This window comes from Pristiophorus japonicus, chromosome 3 (genome assembly GCF_044704955.1).
Source record: "Pristiophorus japonicus isolate sPriJap1 chromosome 3, sPriJap1.hap1, whole genome shotgun sequence".
Lineage (NCBI taxonomy): Eukaryota > Metazoa > Chordata > Chondrichthyes > Pristiophoridae > Pristiophorus > Pristiophorus japonicus.
Genome location: NC_091979.1, coordinates 286,427,894 through 286,448,818, shown reverse-complemented (window position 1 = coordinate 286,448,818; position 20,925 = coordinate 286,427,894). Strand labels below are relative to the sequence as shown.

General features: G+C 44.0%; 1 protein-coding gene and 1 long non-coding RNA gene across 2 annotated transcripts in view; one reads left to right on the top strand and one right to left on the bottom strand.

Moving 5' to 3' along the window:
* LOC139260320 (serine/threonine-protein kinase 32C) overlaps window positions 1–20,925 on the top strand; it is a 455,645-nt gene that overhangs the window by 298,221 nt on the left and 136,499 nt on the right. Inside the window, exon 3 of the mRNA XM_070876794.1 lies at window positions 4,232–4,383. Within this exon, the coding sequence (XP_070732895.1) occupies window positions 4,232–4,383 (152 nt within the window). The remainder of the gene's footprint in view (window positions 1–4,231; window positions 4,384–20,925) is intronic.
* Window positions 13,673–14,815, bottom strand: LOC139259537 (uncharacterized). Its single transcript, XR_011592592.1, has 3 exons — window positions 14,499–14,815; window positions 14,041–14,199; window positions 13,673–13,773 (listed from the first exon to the last, which is right to left on the bottom strand). It is a non-coding gene; the product is annotated as an uncharacterized lncRNA (long non-coding RNA).

Sequence of the window (20,925 nt, the reverse complement as noted above, 5' to 3'; positions counted from 1 at the left end):
GTGGCAAATTTATTAATGCAGGCTACAGACATTGCGGTAGGAATGACTCTCATGATTGCTACGACAATTGCCTTAGGGTCCAAACTCCAAGAAGCAGTTAAAGCTGGCTTGAATTTGCTTTGGGAGGAAGGGATTCGGAGAGCTCATGCATGTCCAGCAGTCCACACTCGCAAGCTCGAGCTCAGTTCTTTCATATTGAATGGTGGTGCAGGCTTGAAGGGCCGAATGGCGTACTCCTGCACCTATTTTCTATGTTTCTATGTAACATTGGATAAAACAGCCAAGTGGCTACCATTGTATGTTATTGGTAGACTGCACTAGGATGACGGTGAGTGTGAAGGGTGGCTAGTGAGATGGGGATGTGATAATGTAGGTGGAGAGAGAGGGATGGGTGGAGTTGCAAGGTAAGTTGGTGTGAGTAAGGATGTGTAGGAGTAGGGTAAGGAAGGCAGACTGATGGGGATGTGATAGGCACAGCAGGATGAGGTTGAGTGTGGCTTTGTACTAACGTTTCATCTACTGAGATCATTCTAAGGTTTGCGCCACTGCAGCTTGGTCCTCCTGATTACATCACTGCTTGTGCCCTCCTGTGCAATGTGCAACCAGGCTGTGATGATGTCCTGGTGAGGTCTCTTCCACCCATAAGCTTATGGAGGGAGTTATGGGAAAACCTGGGTGCAGCCCTGCACCTCTGTCCAGTGTTCATTAGTGTTTGCAGTACTTCAGTGCTATAGAACACTGACAGCACAAATATCAAAATAAAGGTGACCATGGTCGCTTTAAGGAAACCGGCTGATGATGTGTCATGAATGATGTCACCAAACCTGCTTCCTCTAATTGGTCCGACAAACATGCTGGGCATACTTAACAAGCCCTATCAACGAAAAGTCACTTCACTGAGCGGGTTGGAGTCAGCAACAGGGTCGGGACTAGCCACCGATGTCGCCTGCCGAGGTGAGCAAAATCCAGGCCACTGTTATGATTTTGCCAACTATCTCTGAGGCACCTTTTAAAGTCTGCTTGACTGTTTATGGATCTGAATCATTGTTTTAGAACCACAATTATCAGCTCAGTAAGTGTCGCCTGCTTTGTTGTATCTGTTCTCTGCTTTAGTATACAAATGCAGTATACACGTGTCAAGCAAGGCTGTATCATCGTACCAACGCTCTTTTCAATTTTCCATCTCACCTTAAACAAGCTCCCCACTGGATTGGAGCTAAACAGGAAATTGTTCAACCTCCGTCACCTCCAGTCCAGATCCAAGGTCGTCCCATCCTCTGTCATTGAATTGCTGTATGCAAATGACGCTTGCTTTTGTGCACACTCGGAGGTCACACTCCAAACCATCATTGACATCTTCACTGAAGTGTACGGGAGGCTGGGGCTTACATTAAACATCCTGTAAGACAAAGGTTCTCTCCCAACTTACTGCCACCACACACGACTGCCCCCTTATTATCAAGATCCATGATGAAACCTTGGACAATGTGAACCACTTTCCATATCTTAGGAGCCTACTGTCAACAAGGACCGAGATCAATGACGAAGTCCAACACCGCCTTCAGTGTGCCAGTGCAGCATTTGGTCACCTGAGGAAGAGTGTGTTCGAAGACCAGGATCTCAAACCCGGCACCAAACTCATGGCCTACAGAGCATCAGTGATACTTGCCCTCCTATATGCCTCAGAGACATGGACTATGTACAGTAGGCACCTCAAAGCACTGGAGAAGTACCACCGACATTAGCTCTGCAAAATCCTGCAAATCCATTGGCAGGTTAGGTGTACCAACATCAGTGTTCTCGCTCAGGCCAACATCCCCAGCATCAAAGTATTGACCACGCTGGACCAGCTCCAATGGGAGGGGCCAGATTTTCCACATGCCCGACACTAGAATCCCAAAACAAGCACTCTACTCGGAACTTCTACATGGCAGGCGAGCCCCAGGTGGGCAGAGGAAACGTTTCAAGGACATCCTCAAAGGCTCCTTGATAAAATGCAACATCCCCACCGACACCTGGGAGCCCCTGGCCAAAGTCCACCCTAAGTAGAGGAAGAGCATCCGAGAGGGCGCTGAGCACCTCGAGTCTCATCGCTGAGAGCATGCAGAAAGCAGGCACAGGCAGCGGAAGCAGCGTGCGGCAACCAGTCTTCTCACCCACCCTTTCCTCCAACCACTGTCTGTCCCACCTGTGACAGAGACTGTAATTCCCATATTGGACTGTTCAGTCACCTAAGAACTCAGAGTGGAAGCAAGTTTTGCTTGATTTTGAGGGACTGCCTATGATGATGATGATGTGTGTAGAAGATATCATGCAACATGTCTGACTCCTGTGATATCCTCTGTAGGTGCCGGGAAAGACCCTATGACATAAAAGTTGAGGGTAGTTGCAAACTTAACAGTTAACTCCCTCTGCAGGTCCTCATGGATTCGGAGATACATTTCAGCCCCAGCCACTATCTGCTCCTCTGTCATGCAGTCAGTAGCTGACTCTTTTGTGATACTTTTGTGGCTGTGCCTCTGGTCTCTTGTACTCTGGGCTACCCTCCTCTCTGCTAAAACATACCTAGCAGTGGCCGTTTCTCTCATGCTATGTACTAGAAAATTCCTTTTAGCTGACTAGCACATGTTCAGACCAAGTGTTAATTACTTACTTATTTGTTTTTGCTTCCCCCTGTCCTCTTGGCAAAATTGCTTGTTGTGACCTTTAACAAGGCCTTTACCATGAAAAATGTTGTTTGTGTTAATTTCTGTGAACTTATTTAAGGATGGGAGCAAGATTCAGACTATTGGTCCAAATAGGTAAATTCTGCCAGTCTTGTCCCACTCCCTGTTTATGCAAATCTACCTTGTCAAAATTAATACAGAATAAAATGTGACATTATTCAAATCATTTTTTTTATAAAAAAGTAAAAAACTGAACATTTTGCATTCAAATTTTCCACAGTCTAGATTTTCAAGCAACTTATTATAAGTACTGAAATTTAAATTGTATCCCATTAATTAAGCATTTTAATTAAGCACGAACAATCACTATGGTGCAACTCTGAGGCAGTAATATCTATCCACAGTTAAACACCAAGGCAGCTGTGACTGAGGGATTTGGCCAGAATCCTGGAGCATTGTGTAATTGTGTGATCTCATTCCTAATCTCTCTGCACTGATCAATCATTAGCTGCAATCTATAAATACGACAAGCTGACAGCCTGCTACGATATTAGTAATCAAAATTAATGTGAAAGTGGAAACTAATAGTTACAACAGCATCTCAATCAGCCAGAGCCTAATTGGCTCCTAATCAATTTGTTATGAATTCAAAGGCCATCAATCTCTAGTCGTTCTTTTCACATTCCCCAATCATATTACTACAATGGTCTTGCCTTTACAGGATGCTGATTATTAAAATAAGGCCTTTGGTTGAAAACTGATCCTGACTGTCTAACACAGAACTACAACCTCTTTCTTAACTTGGCAGTGCACATTGTAGTTTATTTTTTTAACAAGTTACTGTTTTTTTTCTTCCATTTTATTCATTGTCCTTTATTTCCCTGCTTTGTATTGTGTCTTTTCTCAAGAGGACGATACATTTGGGCAATATAGTATTGTGATGCATAAAAGCCTGAGGGTTATGTCCTGTACAGCAGAATCCAAAGACCACCGGTGGAATGTGTAAAGCACCAGTTCAAAATGCATGCGTGTCTGAGTGACTCCTATTTATTAAACATTATTTCTGTGAAGATTTAAAGCATGGGACATGAAACTGTCAAACACTAAACTAATTCATTGTAGATTTTAAGGGCAGGAATCATCCATGGGAACTTATTTTCAATGCAGAGTAATTCCAATTGCTATATCTCACCCATATAGTCTTAAAACATTTCCTCCCTGTTGGGAGCACATTGACAGCTGATATTTGAGGTTAGGTACAGGCCTCAAACATACTGAGCTGACATCAGTCACAGGCTCAATCACTAAGTACCTGCACTGAAACAGTGGGGAGCAACATCCTTTACATTTCCAGAGCTGTTAATTGTCTATTCAGTGCCAGCAGGGGTATATGCCTGCAGTGACATTATAAGTTAGCTCTAACATTGGCATACAGGACCCAGAACCTGTTGTCGACAGAAAATGTTTTTACAAATTGTCAGATGGAACTGTTACATATAAAAAAAAATCTTTTAAGTGCACATTTCCTTTACAGAGGTGACCCATTTTCTTCTTCTCCCTTCCAGGTGTGCATTGTACAAAAGCGAGACACAGAGAAAATGTATGCTATGAAGTACATGAATAAACAACAATGCATCGAGAGAGACGAGGTCCGAAATGTATTCAGGGAGCTGGAGATCCTGCAGGAAATTGAACATGTTTTCTTAGTAAACCTCTGGTGACTATCTAATGTTTTATTAAATATGCATTGTGATATTGTGATCTTGGTCGAATGTTAATGCCTTTATTTCTGACTAAGAACACAGCCCTAAGTTGTGAGATGTTATTTTTGTACCTTGCCTGGTGATCTGTGAAGAAAGATTTTGCAAGGGAGCCGCTCGTTCAGACTTTCAGGTCAGTTAACCCAACAGACGCCAGCTCACCGAGCTCAAGCCCTGATCCAAACTGTTCAAATATCATTAAAATAAGTAATGAAGGTCAACTTTGGCACAGCCCCAAGATTATTTTCCCATTTTAGAGTTAGCATTTTGTATTGAAGTAAATGTTCCTTACTTAATACAACCAAAACCAACCTAATTAGGCTAGCAAAGTCTGATGTCATACCCAACACTACTGTCAGCCAAGGGCTGATTTACAGTTTAGTTTTCTGTTGGAGGTAGTTCAGTGATATCAAGTAAAATCTCTTCTCCAAATCTTTTGGGGTTCCAGACATCACCGCCACTTTTATTAAAAAAAGGCATAGTTCACTTCAATGATTTTGGTGAAGGCTTGTAAGGTTGCCTCAGGTGATTGGAAGTATAAGCCTTATGGTACTCTGTAGCAAGGTGTAGTAATTTCAACAAAATCAGTAGCCAGATTATCTTCTGAGATTTAGAAAACAAAGGATGGAATAGTTTGTGATATGATAACTAAACTCATTTCTGTTCTAGGTGAATATCTTTCCTCGCTGTTTTCTTGTTGGCTGTATAGATCTGAAAAATTATCAGCTACTAGGATTTATTGACATATTTGTCAAGGTTTATATTTCCACCAGCACAATGTTTACTGAATTTCTGTAAGCCTCCCTCTATAACAATAAGTGTGGCTTCATCACTCCCCACTCAAGCCCGCCACACTGATTACCTTCAAGCATTTCCATCTACACCTTGGTACTTGTCCAATGCTCATTTACCATTTGTGACATTCTATCTCCTGACCTGTCTCTGCCTACTGACCTTTATCAGAAATGAGGGGGAAAAATCGAGAGAACTGAGTAAAAGTGAAGAATAATTTGTAAAAGAAAAAGTCCTTTACAGCTCAATAAACCAATTAAACTACCAAAGTCACAAGTCCTTTGAGATGGTGGTTTTGAGTTTTGCTATCACTTGCTTCTATCCTCAATAAACTTCCACTCCTAATAACTTATTCAATATTTATAACAATTGCCAGAAAAAAAACTTGTCTATTAATTCATATAAACAGAAACATACATGAATAAGCAGAAAGTGAGAGTTTAATGGGAGCTCAGTGATGGACAAGGGAGAACCAGTGGATGTGGTGTATTTGGACTTTCAAAAGGCTTTTGACAAGGTCCCACACAAGAGATTAGTGTGCAAAATTAAAGCACATGGTATTGGCGGTAATGTATTGTTGTTGATAGAGAACTGGTTGGCAGACAGGAAGCAGAGAGTCGGAATAAAGGGGCCCTTTTCAGAATGGCAGGCAGTGACCAGTGGGGTGCCGCAGGGTTCAGTGCTGGGACCCAACTATTTACAATATACATCAATGATTTAGATGAAGGAATTAAATGTAATATCTCCAAGTTTACAGATTGACACTAAGCTGGGTGGCAGTGTGAGCTGTGAGGAGGATGCTAAGAGACTGCAGGGTGACTGGGACAAGTTAGGTAAGTGGGCAAATGCATGGCAGATGCAGTATAATGTGGATAAATGTGAGGTTATCCACTTTGGGGGCCAAAACAGGAAGACACAATATTATCTGAATGGTGACAGATTAGGAAAAGGGAGGTGCAACGAGACCTGGGTGTCATGGTACATCAGTCATTGAAGTTTGGCATGCAGGTACAGCAGGTGGTGAAGAAGGCAAATGGCATGTTGGCCTTCATAGCTAGAAGATTTGAGTATAGGAGCAGGGAGGTCTTACCGCAGTTGTACAGAGCCTTGGTGAGGCTACACCTGGAATATTGTATTCAGTTTTGATCCCCTAATCTGAGGAAGGATGTTCTTGCTATTGAGGGAGTACAGCAAAGGTTCACCAGACTGATTCCTGGGATGGCAGGACTGACATATGAGGAGAGACTGTATCCACTGGAGTTTAGAAGAATGAGAGGGGATCTCATAGAAACATATAGAATTCTGACGGGACTGGACAGGTTAGAGGCAGGAAGAATGTTCCCGTTGCTGGGGAGTTCCAGAACCAGGGTCACAGTCTTAAGAATAAGGGGTAAGCCATTTAGGACCGAGATGAGGAGAGTGATTAATCTGTGGAACTCTCTACCGCAGAAGGTTGTTGAGTCCAGTTCGTTAGATATATTCAGAAGGGAGTTAGATATGGCCCTTACGGCCAAAGGGATCAAGGGGTATGGAGAGAAAGCAGGAAAGGGGTACTGAGGTTGAATGATCAGCCAAGCTCGAATGGCCTGCTCCTGCACCTAATTTCTATGTTTCTATGGATGAATGGCACTTAGTGTGGGTTAACATATGGGCAGCAGAGTTTTGTGGAGGCTGGAAGTTAGGAGGCTGTTTAGGAGAGCATTGGAATAGTCGAGTCTGGAGTAACAAAAGCATGAATGAGAGTTTCAGCAACAGATAAGCTGAGGCAGAGGTTGAGACGGGCAATGTTAAAGGTGGAAGTAGGTGGTCTTTCTGACGGAGAGGATATGGGAGCTCAGCTTTGGACAATTAGGACGCTGAGGTTGCGAGCAATCTGGTTCAGCCTCAGAGATTGGCCAGCATAGTGGATGGAATTTGTGACGAGGGAACAAAGTTGCTGCTGGGGGCTGAATATGAGTGCTTCAGTTTTCCCAGTGTTTAACTGGAGGAAATTGTGGCTCGTCCAGTACTGGATGTTAAACAAGCAGTCTGACAACACACAGGCAGTGGAGAGGTCAAGAGAGGTGGTGGTGAGGTAGAGCTGGGTATCGTCATGTGGAACCTGACATTATATCTTCAGATGATGTTGACGAGAGGCAGCATGGAAGTTGATTATTAAGGGGTCTGTGTGTCTTGAGGAAATATTGTTTGCTGTCTTTACTTTCCCTTTAAGTTATGACACGTATCCAGTGAGCTATAAGTGTCCCAGCTAACAGACTAGCTGTGGTTCAGTGATAGCATTGTGTTTATGAGTAATGTGTCAGCATGCCTGCAATACTCCATGCAATCAGACGTGCATTCAGAGAAAATTTACCTTTTTTTTTGTGGTACTTGATAATAGTGAAGGAAGGATTATATCACGCAAAAGACTGTTTAAGAATCTTTAGTAAAACTGTAAGTGGTTGTGTACTGCATATGGTTCGAAGATCAGGCCCTCAAATCTGCCACCAAGCTCATGGTCTACAGGGCTGTAGCAATACCCGTCCTCCTGTATGGCTCAGAGACATGGACCATGTACAGTAAACACCTCAAGTCGCTGGAGAAATGCCACCGACGATGTCTCCACAAGATCTCACAAATCCCCTGGGAGGACAGGCGCACCAACGTTAGCGTCCTCGACCAGGCCAAGATCCCCAGCATTGAAGCACTGAGCACATTCGATTAGCTCCGCTGGGCAGGCCACATTGTTTGCATGCCTGACACGAGACTCCCAAAGCAAGCGCTCCTCTCGGAACTCCTTCACGGCAAACAAGCCAAAGGTGGGCAGAGGAAAAGTTTCAAGGACACCCTCAAAGCCTTCCTGATAAAGTGCAACTTCCCCACCGACAATTCCCTGGCCAAAGACCGCCGTAAGTGGAGGAAATGCATCCGAGAGGGCGCTGAGCACCTTGAGTCTCATCGCCGAGAGCATGCAGAAATGAAGCGCAGGCAGCGGAAAGAGCGTGCGGCAAACCAGTCCCACCCACGCTTTCCCTCAACGACTACCTGTCACGCCTGTGACAGCGACTGTGGTTCTTGTATTGGACTGTTCAGTCACTTAAGAACTCTTTTTTTTTGAAGAGTGGAAGCAAGTCTTCCTCGATTCCGATGGACTGCCTATGCTGATGATATGATTGATGTTTTCTTGATACAAGCTGTGAAAGCAACACAGTAAGATTGGAGAAAAAAATGACAATAATAGCTACTTAGGTAGTTTGCTCTTTTCCATTTTTCCCACTCCTCTCCTGAAGGTGCTGAGTCTTGCTGGGATACAGTTTAGCATTTACAACCAGCGGCTCTTCACAAAACTGACTATTTCTAAACAGTGCCAGCAGGCAGGGGGACATCAGAGCCAAGTCCAATCTTATTTATATCCCAAAACCTAGGACCTTCTAACCCATATGGTGTAGTGCTGTACCATGTGGTGCCTTTATCCACCAGGGTGCTGCTTATTCAAGATCAATTGCATTATAAGTCACGGCAAAACAGAAATCAGAATTATAACAAATTATCAGTTTGAATAATCACGACCCAGTTTAAAATTGAAAATCATTACTTGGAATGTATGTCAAGATTTGTTTTATATAATCCAGAAATGATTTTACAAAGTGGTGCACTTCAAGATGTTTGAAAGTGACCTATGCTTGAATTAAATCTAAAAATTGTAGCTAAAATAAATCTACATCTTTATACGCAGTTGGCGAGATCAATTTGAGTAATTTAATTGACTTGAGGGTTAAATTCTCAAAATTATCAGTTCACTTATGTTAGGTCATTTTCAGACAATTAAAACAAAGTCATGGCAGTCTATTTTAATGCAACAATAAAACACAAAATGGAAGAAATTATCCAGACATTAAATGACAAGACGGAGGTGACACGATCAACATAGGTCACTTTCAAACATCTTGAAGTGCACCTCTTTGTAAAATCATTCCTGGATTATATAAAACAAATCTTGACATACCTTCCTAGTGATCAATTTGGGTGGTGACTGTAATTATTTGTGACATTGCAATGGAAATATTGCCAATCGAAATGGGAAACAGATGCATTTAGAAATGAAACAATATGGTTATTCACATTTTAATTCATAAAAGTACATACCATGCTGGAGACGGAATATCTATTCTGATCACAAAGAAAATATAAACTGAAGGGCCTAAGCAGCAGAAGCAAATGTTTAAAAACTGCTATAAATGATTGGAAATTAACTGTTGCTTCCACAGAATATAATAGCTAATCCAGATGATTAACTCCAACACACTATTCACCAGTTCCATCATGTGGAAGTCTTTATCCAAGTATGTAATTTTTGGGCAAATTAATTGTAGAATTTGTCATAATTTAAATTTATTTTGATATAGGGCCCGAACTTGTTGGAAGCTAAGTTCCGCCCAAAGGAGTACTGATATACCTGATGGTACTTTGGGTGGCGGGGGGGGGAGTTTTGTTTATATAAAAAAAAAAGTCCTTGAAAGACCAAACCGGCAGTTAAAAAGGGCTTACGCTGAGAATCTGGGCGGCAGCGGGCAGGAGCTCCCAATCTCAGTGGCAAATGACAGTTTGGTTTTAAGGTCGGCCGCCGAGGATTGAGTGGGGCCCAGGGAGGGGGGAGCAGCAAAAAATAAAAATTTACATACAAAAACAAACACTGGAACAACTTTAGGGGACCGCATCCACATAAATCGCTGCAAAAAAAAATTTAAAGTTCACTAACCTTTTTTTGCAGGTCTTCACATTTAGCATTGGGGTTAGAACTGCCTTCACGCAGCGATCCTTCCCCCTGCTGCCGCCGACTCCCGCCCGCACCGATCTGGCAGCTCGGCGGGCGGGAGGACACTTGCGCGTCTTGCGCACCAGCAGCCGTCAATGGGCGGTTCCCAGCGGTACTCCCCTCCCACCAGCGGGAGGCCTCCACAAAAAGGGCACCGAGGGGAGACCACCCAAAAAGCCCTGCGGCAGTAGGTGGTAAGGCCACCAAGTTCGGGCCCATAGGGCTAAACTTTCCACTTCACATCGCCCATCTATGGCCCATCTATTGCCCAAAACGGACCTCGATCGTCCATTTTGAGCAAAAAGTCGAAAGTAGGCCCAAAACATCGCCGGAAAAATAGGCCCCCCAAGTTTCCACTTTGATCGCCGAGATGATCGCCCACACAAGGCCCATCCCAAGTTTCGGCACCTAGCATGCACTTCGCTGGGCCGATGCAAGGCCCAAAAGAGCGCTGAAAAATAGTTGCTTTTTCAGGGCCTAAGAGAAGGAAATGGGCACTACGGACGGCATTTTTAACTTCGGAGGAAGGGTGGAGAATTAGTTGAGAGTCATGTAGAGAGTAAAATTGAAGAAAATTTTACTCTGAAATTTGGGATAGGGAATATGAATAGGTATTATCAACTTATTTATGCTAAATAGATCTCATGTATTGGAATTATTTAGTAAATAGCTTTTACATAGTGAAGTTATTTAATATTGTTGGGGCTTATCAAACTCACTGGTATATAGCATAGAAACATAGAAAATAGGTGCAGGAGTAGGCCATACGGCCCTTCGAGCCTGCACCGCCATTCAATGAGTTCATGGCTGAACATGCAACCTCAGTACCCCATTCCTGATTTCTCGCCATACCCCTTGATCCCCTTAGTAGTAAGGACTACATCTAACTCCTTTTTGAATATATTTAGTGAATTGGCCTCAACTACTTTCTGTGGTAGAGAATTCCACAGGTTCACCACTCTCTGGGTGAAGAAGTTTCTCCTCATCTCGGTCCTAAATGGCTTACCCCTTATCCTTAGACTGTGACCCCTGGTTCTGGACTTCCCCAACATCGGGAACATTCTTCCTGCATCTAACCTGTCTAAACCCGTCAGAATTTTAAACGTTTCTATGAGATCCCCTCTCATTCTTCTGAACTCCAGTGAATACAAGCCCAGTTGATCCATTCTTTCTTGATATGTCAGTCCCGCCATCCCGGGAGAGGGCGAACTACAGTGATTAGAGAGTATAGAGTAGCGAGATTATTAAAATCAGTGAAAGTAATTATTGATATTGATAGTGATTATGGGGCCTATGCTTTCCCTGCCTTTAATTGCAACTGCTCACACACTGGTTACTGAAAGGATCAATCGAAGAGGTGGCAGAGAAATGCATAGACGAAGACAGAGGAGGAAACCGTATAGCCAGGGAAGGTACTTGGAGAAGCAATCCTACCTGAACTTGTCTGAAAATACTTGTCTTAGGAGGCTGCGATTCCGGAAGGAGGTCATCGATGAGATATGTCAACTCATCAAGGATGATCTGCAGCCTTCCAGCAGCATCAGAACCGCACTGTCAGTTGAGGTGAAGGTTACTGCTGCCCTAGTCTTTTATGCATCGGGATCTTTTCAGGCTTCAGCTGGCGACATCTGCCATATCTCTCAGCACGCTACACACTGCTGTATTCAACAGGTGACTGAAGCCCTTCACGTTCGAAGGATGGACTTCATAAGCTTCCCAATGACCAGGGAGGCACAGGCCGAGAGGGCTTTGGGTTTCTCGAGAATAGCAGACTTCCCCAAGGTGCAGGGAGCAATAGACTGCACGCACATTGCCCTGAAAGCACCCTTAAAGAACGTGGAGGTGTTTTGTAACAGAAAGGGGTTCCACTCACTAAATGTGCAGCTTGTTGTCGACTACAATCAAACAATTCTGACAGTAAATGCTATATTTCCTGGCAGCATCCATGATGCGCACACCTTGCGTGAAAGTGCTCTCCCCGACCTGTTTGCCAATCAGCCAGAAGGTCACGGTTGGATACTGGGGGATAAAGGATATGGGCTTACCAGTTGGCTCATGACCCCTATGTCACTGAAGCACAGAGACGGTATAATGAAAGTCACATAGCAACTCGCAACATCGTTGAAAAGACAATTGGAGTCCTAAAGCAGCGCTTCAGATTCCTGGATCATTCTGGAGGCAGCCTCCAGTACCGCCCTGATCAGGTAGCAGAGTTTATTGTGGTGTGTTGCATGCTGCAAAACCTAGCTATAAAGAGAGGGCAAATAATGCCAGATCATGCTGCAGGTCCACCTCCAGAAGGAGATGAGACACAAGAGGCAGCTGGCGAAGATGAAGAGGAGGAACAGGAGGGCGAGGACATAGGGGAGCTTAATCAGCATGGCGATCTAGCACCGGTATCACCACACCTTTCCCGAAGACCAGTAGCCAGTGGCAGTTACACGGCCGCTAAGCTTTTGCGTCAGCAGCTCATTAATGAACGCTTCGCATGAACTATTATTGATATTCAAACGTTCAATTACAGTTACGGTTAATCAAAAGTTTCATTTCCATGGGGAAACAGAATAAACAAATATGCATGAAAAACTGTACGTTGTAAAACTTATGTAACTAAGTGAGAAGGTACAAAAGTTGTAGAAATTTTTTTTTTATTAAGAAACAACATTTTTTTAAAGAAATAATAAACAACACCCTCCCTCCAACCCCCCACCCCCCGCACCAACCCACCCTTCCCTCAAAATCCCCAAAACGTTAGAAGAAATTGAACATTTAAGTTTTAAAGAACAAGTGACCATTTCAGAAAGAGTGGAAAGTGAACAGTTAAGTAATGGTAACAAGTGAATATTTAAGTATTGAATACAAGTGCCCAATTTAGTAAGAATAACAAGAAAATAATAAAGTGATAATAACAAGTGAACTATTGAGAAGCACTCCCCCCTCCCTACCTGTGGCCACGTTTCCCTCCAGATCCTGTCCCACCCCGTGTTCGCACCCCACCCGCCCGTTTTGGTCTGCGCAGACCGACACCAAGACATTGTGCAGAGTGGGACAGTAAGACTTCCGGCCGTGGTGGAGGTAACGGAGCGGAAGCAGAAGCCTCAGGCTCTACTTCCGAGTCAGGAGGAACTGTATCCTCCGTACACGCTTGTGTGCTTGGGATCTCGCTGCGAGTGGACACGACACCTTGGGGTGCAGCGCAGTGTCCAGCCAGCAACGCGTGCCGTAGGGCATTTGTTGCGGCTGTCTGCTCCCTGATCGTCTCCAACGTCTCCCGAGCAGTCTGTGACTGCTCAGAAGACCAGCTGGAGAAGGGCGAACAGAACTCGCTCCAGGTTGTGGAGAACTGGCTCCAATTGGCTGAGAAACCCGCGAACCCCTGGATAAGGTCGCGACCGATCGCGACCGTCTCCCTGCACAGGGAAAGTAAGCTCTCCATCAGGTCCTCCGTGGCAGGCGAGTGCATATCACGCTGACCGGACCGCCGTGGGGTCGGCGTCTGCAATGTCACGCGCCTAGGTGTCATCACCTGCACACCGCTTGGTCCCGGTGCCTCATCTGTCTCAAAAGAGATGGCCGCAAGTTGTTCACCCACCGCCCCCCCTCCGCCACAAAAAAGTCTCCTGTTCCTCCTCCCCCTCCTCCTCCTGCTCACGCACAGCCGCAACAGGAGTCTGCACTGGCTCCTCCTCTGGCTCTTCCGCCTGGGAGTTTCCTGATTGGTCAAAGGACGTGTCCGTTGACGCCATCAATACTTGTTGACCTTTGAAAGACAAATGGAAGTTATAAACAACGTTTAACAATGCAAATCAATTCATCTCAATTTTTCAAGAACTCAAAACATTACCATTAGCTCATATGCACAAGTGCTCACCAGGCCTAACATGACCTCATTTGAAGATCAATAGTACATCTCAATAGTGTAACTGAATTATATATCAAATTAAAGTATAATTGCATAGGATTACCCGCGTAACAAATATTTACTATGGATTCACACATTGCACAATGCACAGTTCTCATTACTCACGTGACTATAGGGTGAGTTCGGCCACACCACGGGTTGTGATCGAACGGCTTTCTGGCCCCACCAAGGCCACTGCAAGCTCCTCGTAGATGTTGAGTGACTGCAGCATGGCACAGCCCCGCCCGTCCTGCGTTGCTCCCGCTGGTTGATGGATATCATCTTCTGTAATATATAAGGTAACATTGCATGGCATAAGCAGATGGATTTGGTAATAAACATTTAGGACTGACAGATTTATAAGTTCAAATTCAAGTTTGCACTACATTGCATAGGAATAAGATATTTCATACTGTAACATTCAAATTTATGTTGCGGTGCATAAATGTAATAATTTTAATCCTAATTTAGTTACTTTTAGTCATGCTTAAAGATTACGAGATAACATTGCAGATTCTAATTAGATTTTCCATGCAACATTAAATAATAAATATGGATGATTCCAAATTTAAATTTCAACTTACTCTTGCAGCCGCCAGTAGACAGTTCCATCTTTTGCGGCACTGGTCCGGTGTCCAGGCTTCATTAGATGCCGACATGACCACGTCGGTAAATCTCTGCCCAAATCCTCCGATATGCACGGGGTGGAGGTTTCCCATGCCCACCTTGTGTCAGATCCTCCCACCTCGTGCTGACACTGTTCACTGGGGCCTCATTGGCCTCCTCGCTGAAGGGCTTGGCCCTTCATTTTCCTGCAGCTCCCGCCATTCTTTAAATTTATCTGATTTTTAGAGTTGCTCAAAATACCTGCTTCCTTTCTTCTCTCTCTCTCTCTCTCTCTCTCTCCCAGACCCACACAGAGCTTCTGAGCATGTGTGAAGACCCTTGACCTCTCAAAACACAGGAAGGAGCATCAACCTGAAAAAAAATCAACCTGCACATGTGCAGTAATGTGTTGCTAGGGAAGCTTTTTTTTTCATTCACTTCCTTTTTCTTTGGGCGATCGTGAGATCGCTGAGATTTGACATCGCTGAGCTAAGGCCGAGTGGAAAATCGCACAAAAAAAAAATGGGCCTTGAGCCGGCGATCAGCACGGGCGATAGATCCCGCATCGCTGGAACAAGGCCCATTTTTTTCGGCCTTAGCCTGAAAGTGGAAAGTCTAACCCATTGTGTCTGGGGAAAAAAAAAGAACAATGGCTCTAATATTGCACAGAAAAATCTTATAGTTCAAACTATCCGGTTAACTTATTCCATATTAGAACCTGCCCTGTTTTCAATGACAGTTTGGTTCTAAGGTAGGCTGGCCAGTAATGACAGAGAATAAGCTTTCATTTTTCAGAAGCTGGGGAGAGTGGGAATAGGGGTTTATAAAATTTTCTCTGTGCATGTGCACAGTATAAATGTTTCAATTGTACTGCTACTGATAAAGATATTGACACATTTTGAGTACCTCAAGAAACATTAGCAGTACCAGGAATGACCTAGACAGAGTTAACACTGTTTGAAAACTCTCTCAGAAAATGTGTGAATACAGTAGCAGCCTTTGGTTCAGGAGGTGTGAGCAAGTCAGCACTGACAGTAGAGTTTGGTTTGGGAATTTAACCCGTGGATAGCTGAGCCATACAGAACAGGAAACTTGAGATTTGGGGCTGGATTTTCCCGTTTCCCACCCGCACAGTTCGGGAGACATGGGCGACTACGGGAAACCCGGATGTTCGGGATTAACTCCACATCATGCGTGCGATGTAAATGGGGGGGGGGTTCCCCGCCTGGGGGGTCCCCGCCCGGAAGTCGGCCTGATTGACAGGCTAGCTTCCATTCATGCGGGGAACACGGACCAAGAGTCAAGGTAAATGCTGGACCCAGGCCGGGGGGTGGGGGCGCGGTGTGATCCCCTGTGGTAGGGTCAGATCCCCAACCCTGGGGAGGGGCAGGCTGAAGGTGGGGAGCTGGGAGGAAGCATTCCTACTCGAGCCCCAGGACCCTCGGCGGCCTGCAGTTAAGCTTGCAAAAAGTAAGGGCAAACGGCCTCATTACAATGGGCCGAAAATTGACGTCGGAGGCTTCCTTCGTACGAATGCCTCTGACCTGAAAAAAAATCTACGAAACTACCTGTTGGTCCCGGAGGAGCGTAGGATTACGGCCGGAGGCCTTCATTTGCTGCGCAGCTCACGGGAAGATGTCTTCGAGGTACGTATGTGTTGGAATCGCGTGGGCCTGGACCACCAGTCACTGGAGTATTCTCATTGATAAAAGTGGGAACTCCGTTTGTACGAGCTCCCATTACTATCAATGAGAATAACCCGCTAAAACAAGAACCACAGCACAATAAATTTAAAAAACTCTTCCCATATTTAAAATTAATTGAAATTAAATGTAAATGTTTTAGAAAAATTATAATTTTTGGAATTTTTATGTGCTTTAATAGGGTTAAAAATAAACTTACTTTAATGGACAGGGCTTCTAACAAAAATAACTGATTAAATTATTTTTTTTTTATGTTTTAAAACTCTACGCTGGTAACAGTAAGTTATGCGCCTGCTTTTACCAGGCGTAAAAGTTTGAAGGACATTCGCTGGGCAAATAACCTGTGGGGATGCGTAGAATCTGTCTGAAGAAATTATGACCAATCAGAAAAGTCGGTTCTTGGTGCGTGCGGATTGCATGCCGTGAACCGGCTTTTGCGAGACCTCGCCGGGTGTGTGCACACTTCATACGCACCCGGTAAGGCTGCAATTTTCGGCCAATATTTAAATTGCTAACTCACCTGGCAGCAGCTTGGCATCCCCCTCCCCCCTCCCCCCTCCTGAGTGAAAGTTCAAAGTGGGCGAGTTGGGGTCGGGTTTTACATTTGTACAACTTTCAGTTCTCCCCCCGCCCCCCCACACACGCACATACACACACACACACACACACACACACACATCCAACCCACCCATTCTTACATCTGAAAATTCCAGCCTTGATCCCAAGTCTATACTGTGTCAGCTGAACTCAGCCAGAGCAACAATAGGGATGTTACCATTGGCTTCAGCACCTCGTGATTATCCAGTGTCGTTTTGCTAGGAACATGGCCAATTATAATGCCTCCTGGGCTGAATAACCTGCTGACACACTGTCAGGGTTCATGTATGGGAATGGTGGTATTTTGTGCAAGATACAGAAGGGCGACCTTTACCTGTGGAATTGTAGCCCAGTCATCAGTGGCAGGAGAGGAGGGAGAAAATTGGTACAGTAAAAAAGTTAGGTAGGATCTAATGTCAGTAACCGATCCTTTTTATGTAGAATCCCTTTCACAATGCAGTTGTATGCTAATTAAAATGGTTTGTGCAATTCATTTTCGAAAAATTAGTCTTGAAGAAAATTGAAAATAATAATGTGTTTTTAATATTATTGCAGCTTTGGGCTTTGGGGTTCCAAGCATGCAATGTTTATGGCTCTGTCCTTTGATTAGGATTATTTGAAAGCAATATGGATAATTCCTGGTCAAAATGAGAAATTAAAAAAATATATAAATTGCAAGATGTCGCCCAATGACTCGTCAAATTTATCCGGCAAGTAGTTGAGCCATACAGACCAGGAAGTCTGCAAGTTCAATCCCTATTCTATGCTGCATTCGCTGATCTAACATGGTGTGACAATATGGGTGCATAAAATAGCCTTAGAACTCTTGAATTAGGCAGAGAAAGATTGGCCAGCATTCTTCGTCCTGATCGGTATCCGACATGCTTGGAAGGGCACGTGGGGATATCCAGGGAGGACAGGATCGGGCTCAGTTGTGATGCCTGCTACAGTCAAATAGCTGACCGACACTCACTGTCAATATTGACCACTTGGGAAAAGTGCTAGACGAACATGGGAAAAATGTTGACCAGGGGAGAAAATTGGCAAGAAAATTAAAAATAAATTGAAAGATTTGCTGGAAACTACTCATGACTGTGACATGTAGAGTCTGTCTAGAGTCTGCTCCTTGGCAAGAATTTGGCTTCTTAAGTGCAAATCTCCAGTTGAGTCCTTCTGCTGTATGCAAAATGCCACGCTCATTCTGTTGTAGAGCACACCTTTGTGTGGAAGTCACTGAATCTTCAATGCCTGTGCTACCAGCTACTTTTAATTATCAACCTATAGATCCTTAGAAGTTTATTGCACACCATTTGACCAATGATGACTGCCAGTTGTTTGCTGGAGCAATCCAAAACTAATCCCACCAAAGCTAACTCCAGTTGACCAATATACCAAAGAAATCAGTTACTTCATCTATGGGTAAATTCACCATGTAGAGAGAGCTCCTTTGTTTGCTACTTATGCTCACAATTATAACTGTGCTGCTAAAAGTGATCAGAGGAAAACCTTCCCTCATGGTGCAATGTGTCCAACAGACAGAGCCGGGTTTGGTCCTCATTCGTTGCTGAGCCTACTCATTTCAGCTGGGGTAGTGTGGGTGGTTGTAGACTAGGGAGGGCCAAAATCAGACTGTATTCTCCTGATCAGCATGCTCCGACTGCCGTGGGTGTCAGGTCAGGACAGGATTTGACTCGGCCATCGTGCCCTGACCGCCAAATAATCTGCGATGTTCACCGGCTAGACATACACACGGGTAGATTTTCAACTTTAACACACCTGACACAGCTTCTCTTACTAAGATTTCATGCTCTAAGAAGCCCTTGTTTGCAACATTGGTTTTACTGCGCTATGGTCAGCTCAGAGATATACTATTGATTGTGGATCACTTTGAAGGTCATACGGGCTAGGACAGTAGTGGCTAGAAGTCAACAAGAAGCATTAGTCCAGACTTGTGATATAAAAGAAACACTAAATATTAAAGACAACAGAAAAAAGAGACCTTAAGAAGGATGCCCAGACAGGCTTTAACTGGTAATAAGGGAGCAAAAGGCATTGAAGAAGCTGGAGAGCAATGCAAATCAAAGGCTGACAGATCATCAGAGAGCATTCTGCATTGATTACATTTTTCAAACTAAATCGATCTATATCTTAAAAATGTTACATCTGTGCGCGCTTAAATCTGTGCCAGCAGCATTTCCACCATAAATTCCCCTCCTTTCTCCTAGGAACATCAGTGAAAGTGCAATACTCTTCAGGGTGCTAATAAGGTACTTTGATATTTTTGCAAGGAATGCAATTTGCTCGAGTTTCCATTGCAGGCTCTGAATCAGGAAGTACAGATCATTGAAAATTAGAGCTAAGAAAGAAGCTATTTTTTTTAAATGCAGAAGAATAAAAGAGATTATAATCTGGAGCCAAACTCTCATGGAAGTGTGACAACTTTACAAAGGAATCACAAATAACCTAGAAGCACTCACTTTTTTATTAATTGGAAATCAGACATAAGAACCCCCCTCCTGCCAAATGGTGAAAATATGAAATAAAAACCAAACCTGCTGGAAGCATACAGTAAAGGTTGGCTAATGATTCAGATAGGCCTCCTCATCAGAATTGAATTTGCATTACTTGTTCAGTTCCTGCTTGACTTGTGCATTTTCAACATTTTCTATTTCTAAAACTGTTCAGTTTATAACACAATACATTAAAATTCAAATGGAAGAAAAATGAGCCAAGTAATTTTGATTAGATTACCAGGAAAATGTGTTCAATGTGTAGTGAAAGGTGAGCTAAAGTATTCTATACATTAGGTAACTGCATTTAGTTAACCGATGACCCAAAAACATTAATTAATAACACGTATTCTTGGATAAAACCATAGTGATAAAAGTGTTTTGCTCTGTTTCTGTCAAGAGAATGATTAAATAGCTAATGGAAAAATGATTACAGCAGGTCACATCTGACGATTTTAATTAATTCCAATAAATCATTGCTACTATTTCTATGTCACGACTTTCAAGATACAGAGACTATTAAACATAACAAGCAATATCACACGCAGCACCCAAAGTTAGCCATCACATGATTGGCTCTCACTCACAATAACTAACAATCTTGGAGGTCATTCAGATATTATATGGAAACATAGAAAATAGGTGCAGGAGTAGGCCATTCGGCCCTTCGAGCCTGCACTGCCATTCAATGAGTTCATGGCTGAACATGCAACTTCAGTAACCCATTTCTGCTTTCTCGCCATACCCCTTGATCCCCCTAGTAGTATGGACTATATCTAACTCCTTTTTGACTATATTTAGTGAATTGGCCTCAACAACTTTCTGTGGTAGAGAATTCCACAGGTTCACCACTCTCTGGGTGAAGAAGTTTCTCTTCATCTCAGTCCTAAATGGCTTACCCCTTATCCTTAGACTGTGACCCCTGGTTCTGGACATCCCCAACATTGGGAACATTCTTCCTGCATCTAACCTGTCTAAACCAGTCAGAATTTTAAATGTTTCTATGAGATCCCCTCTCATTCTTCTGAACTCCAGTGAATACAAGCCCAGTTGATCCAGTCTTTCTTGATATGTCAGTCCCGCCATCCCGGGAATCAGTCTGGTGAATCTTCGCTGCACTCCCTCAATAGCAAGAATGTCCTTCCTCAAGTTAGGAGACCAAAACTGTACACAATACTCCAGGTGTGGCCTCACCAAGGCCCTGTACAACTGTAGTAACACCTCCCTGCCCCTGTACTCAAATCCCCTCGCTATGAAGGCCAACATGCCATTTGCTTTCTTTACCGCCTGCTGTACCTGCATGCCAACCTTCAATGACTGATGTACCATGACACCCAGGTCTCGTTGCACCTCCCCTTTAGGGCCGAATTTTCGGCAGGTTTATGACAGGATTTTCACCGCGATTTGACCCTCTGCGGCGAAAAGCTGGTCGCAAATCCTGGGCAGGATTCTCAGGTACCTGACGACGCTTCCAAGCACCACTGGGGAGAGGTGCGCTTGCAACCGAGTTTCGGCGCACTCCCGACCCGTACGCCGCGCCCAGAATAGCGACAGGTCAAACCTGTCAGTGCAGCCCTGCCAGCAGCGGTAAGTAT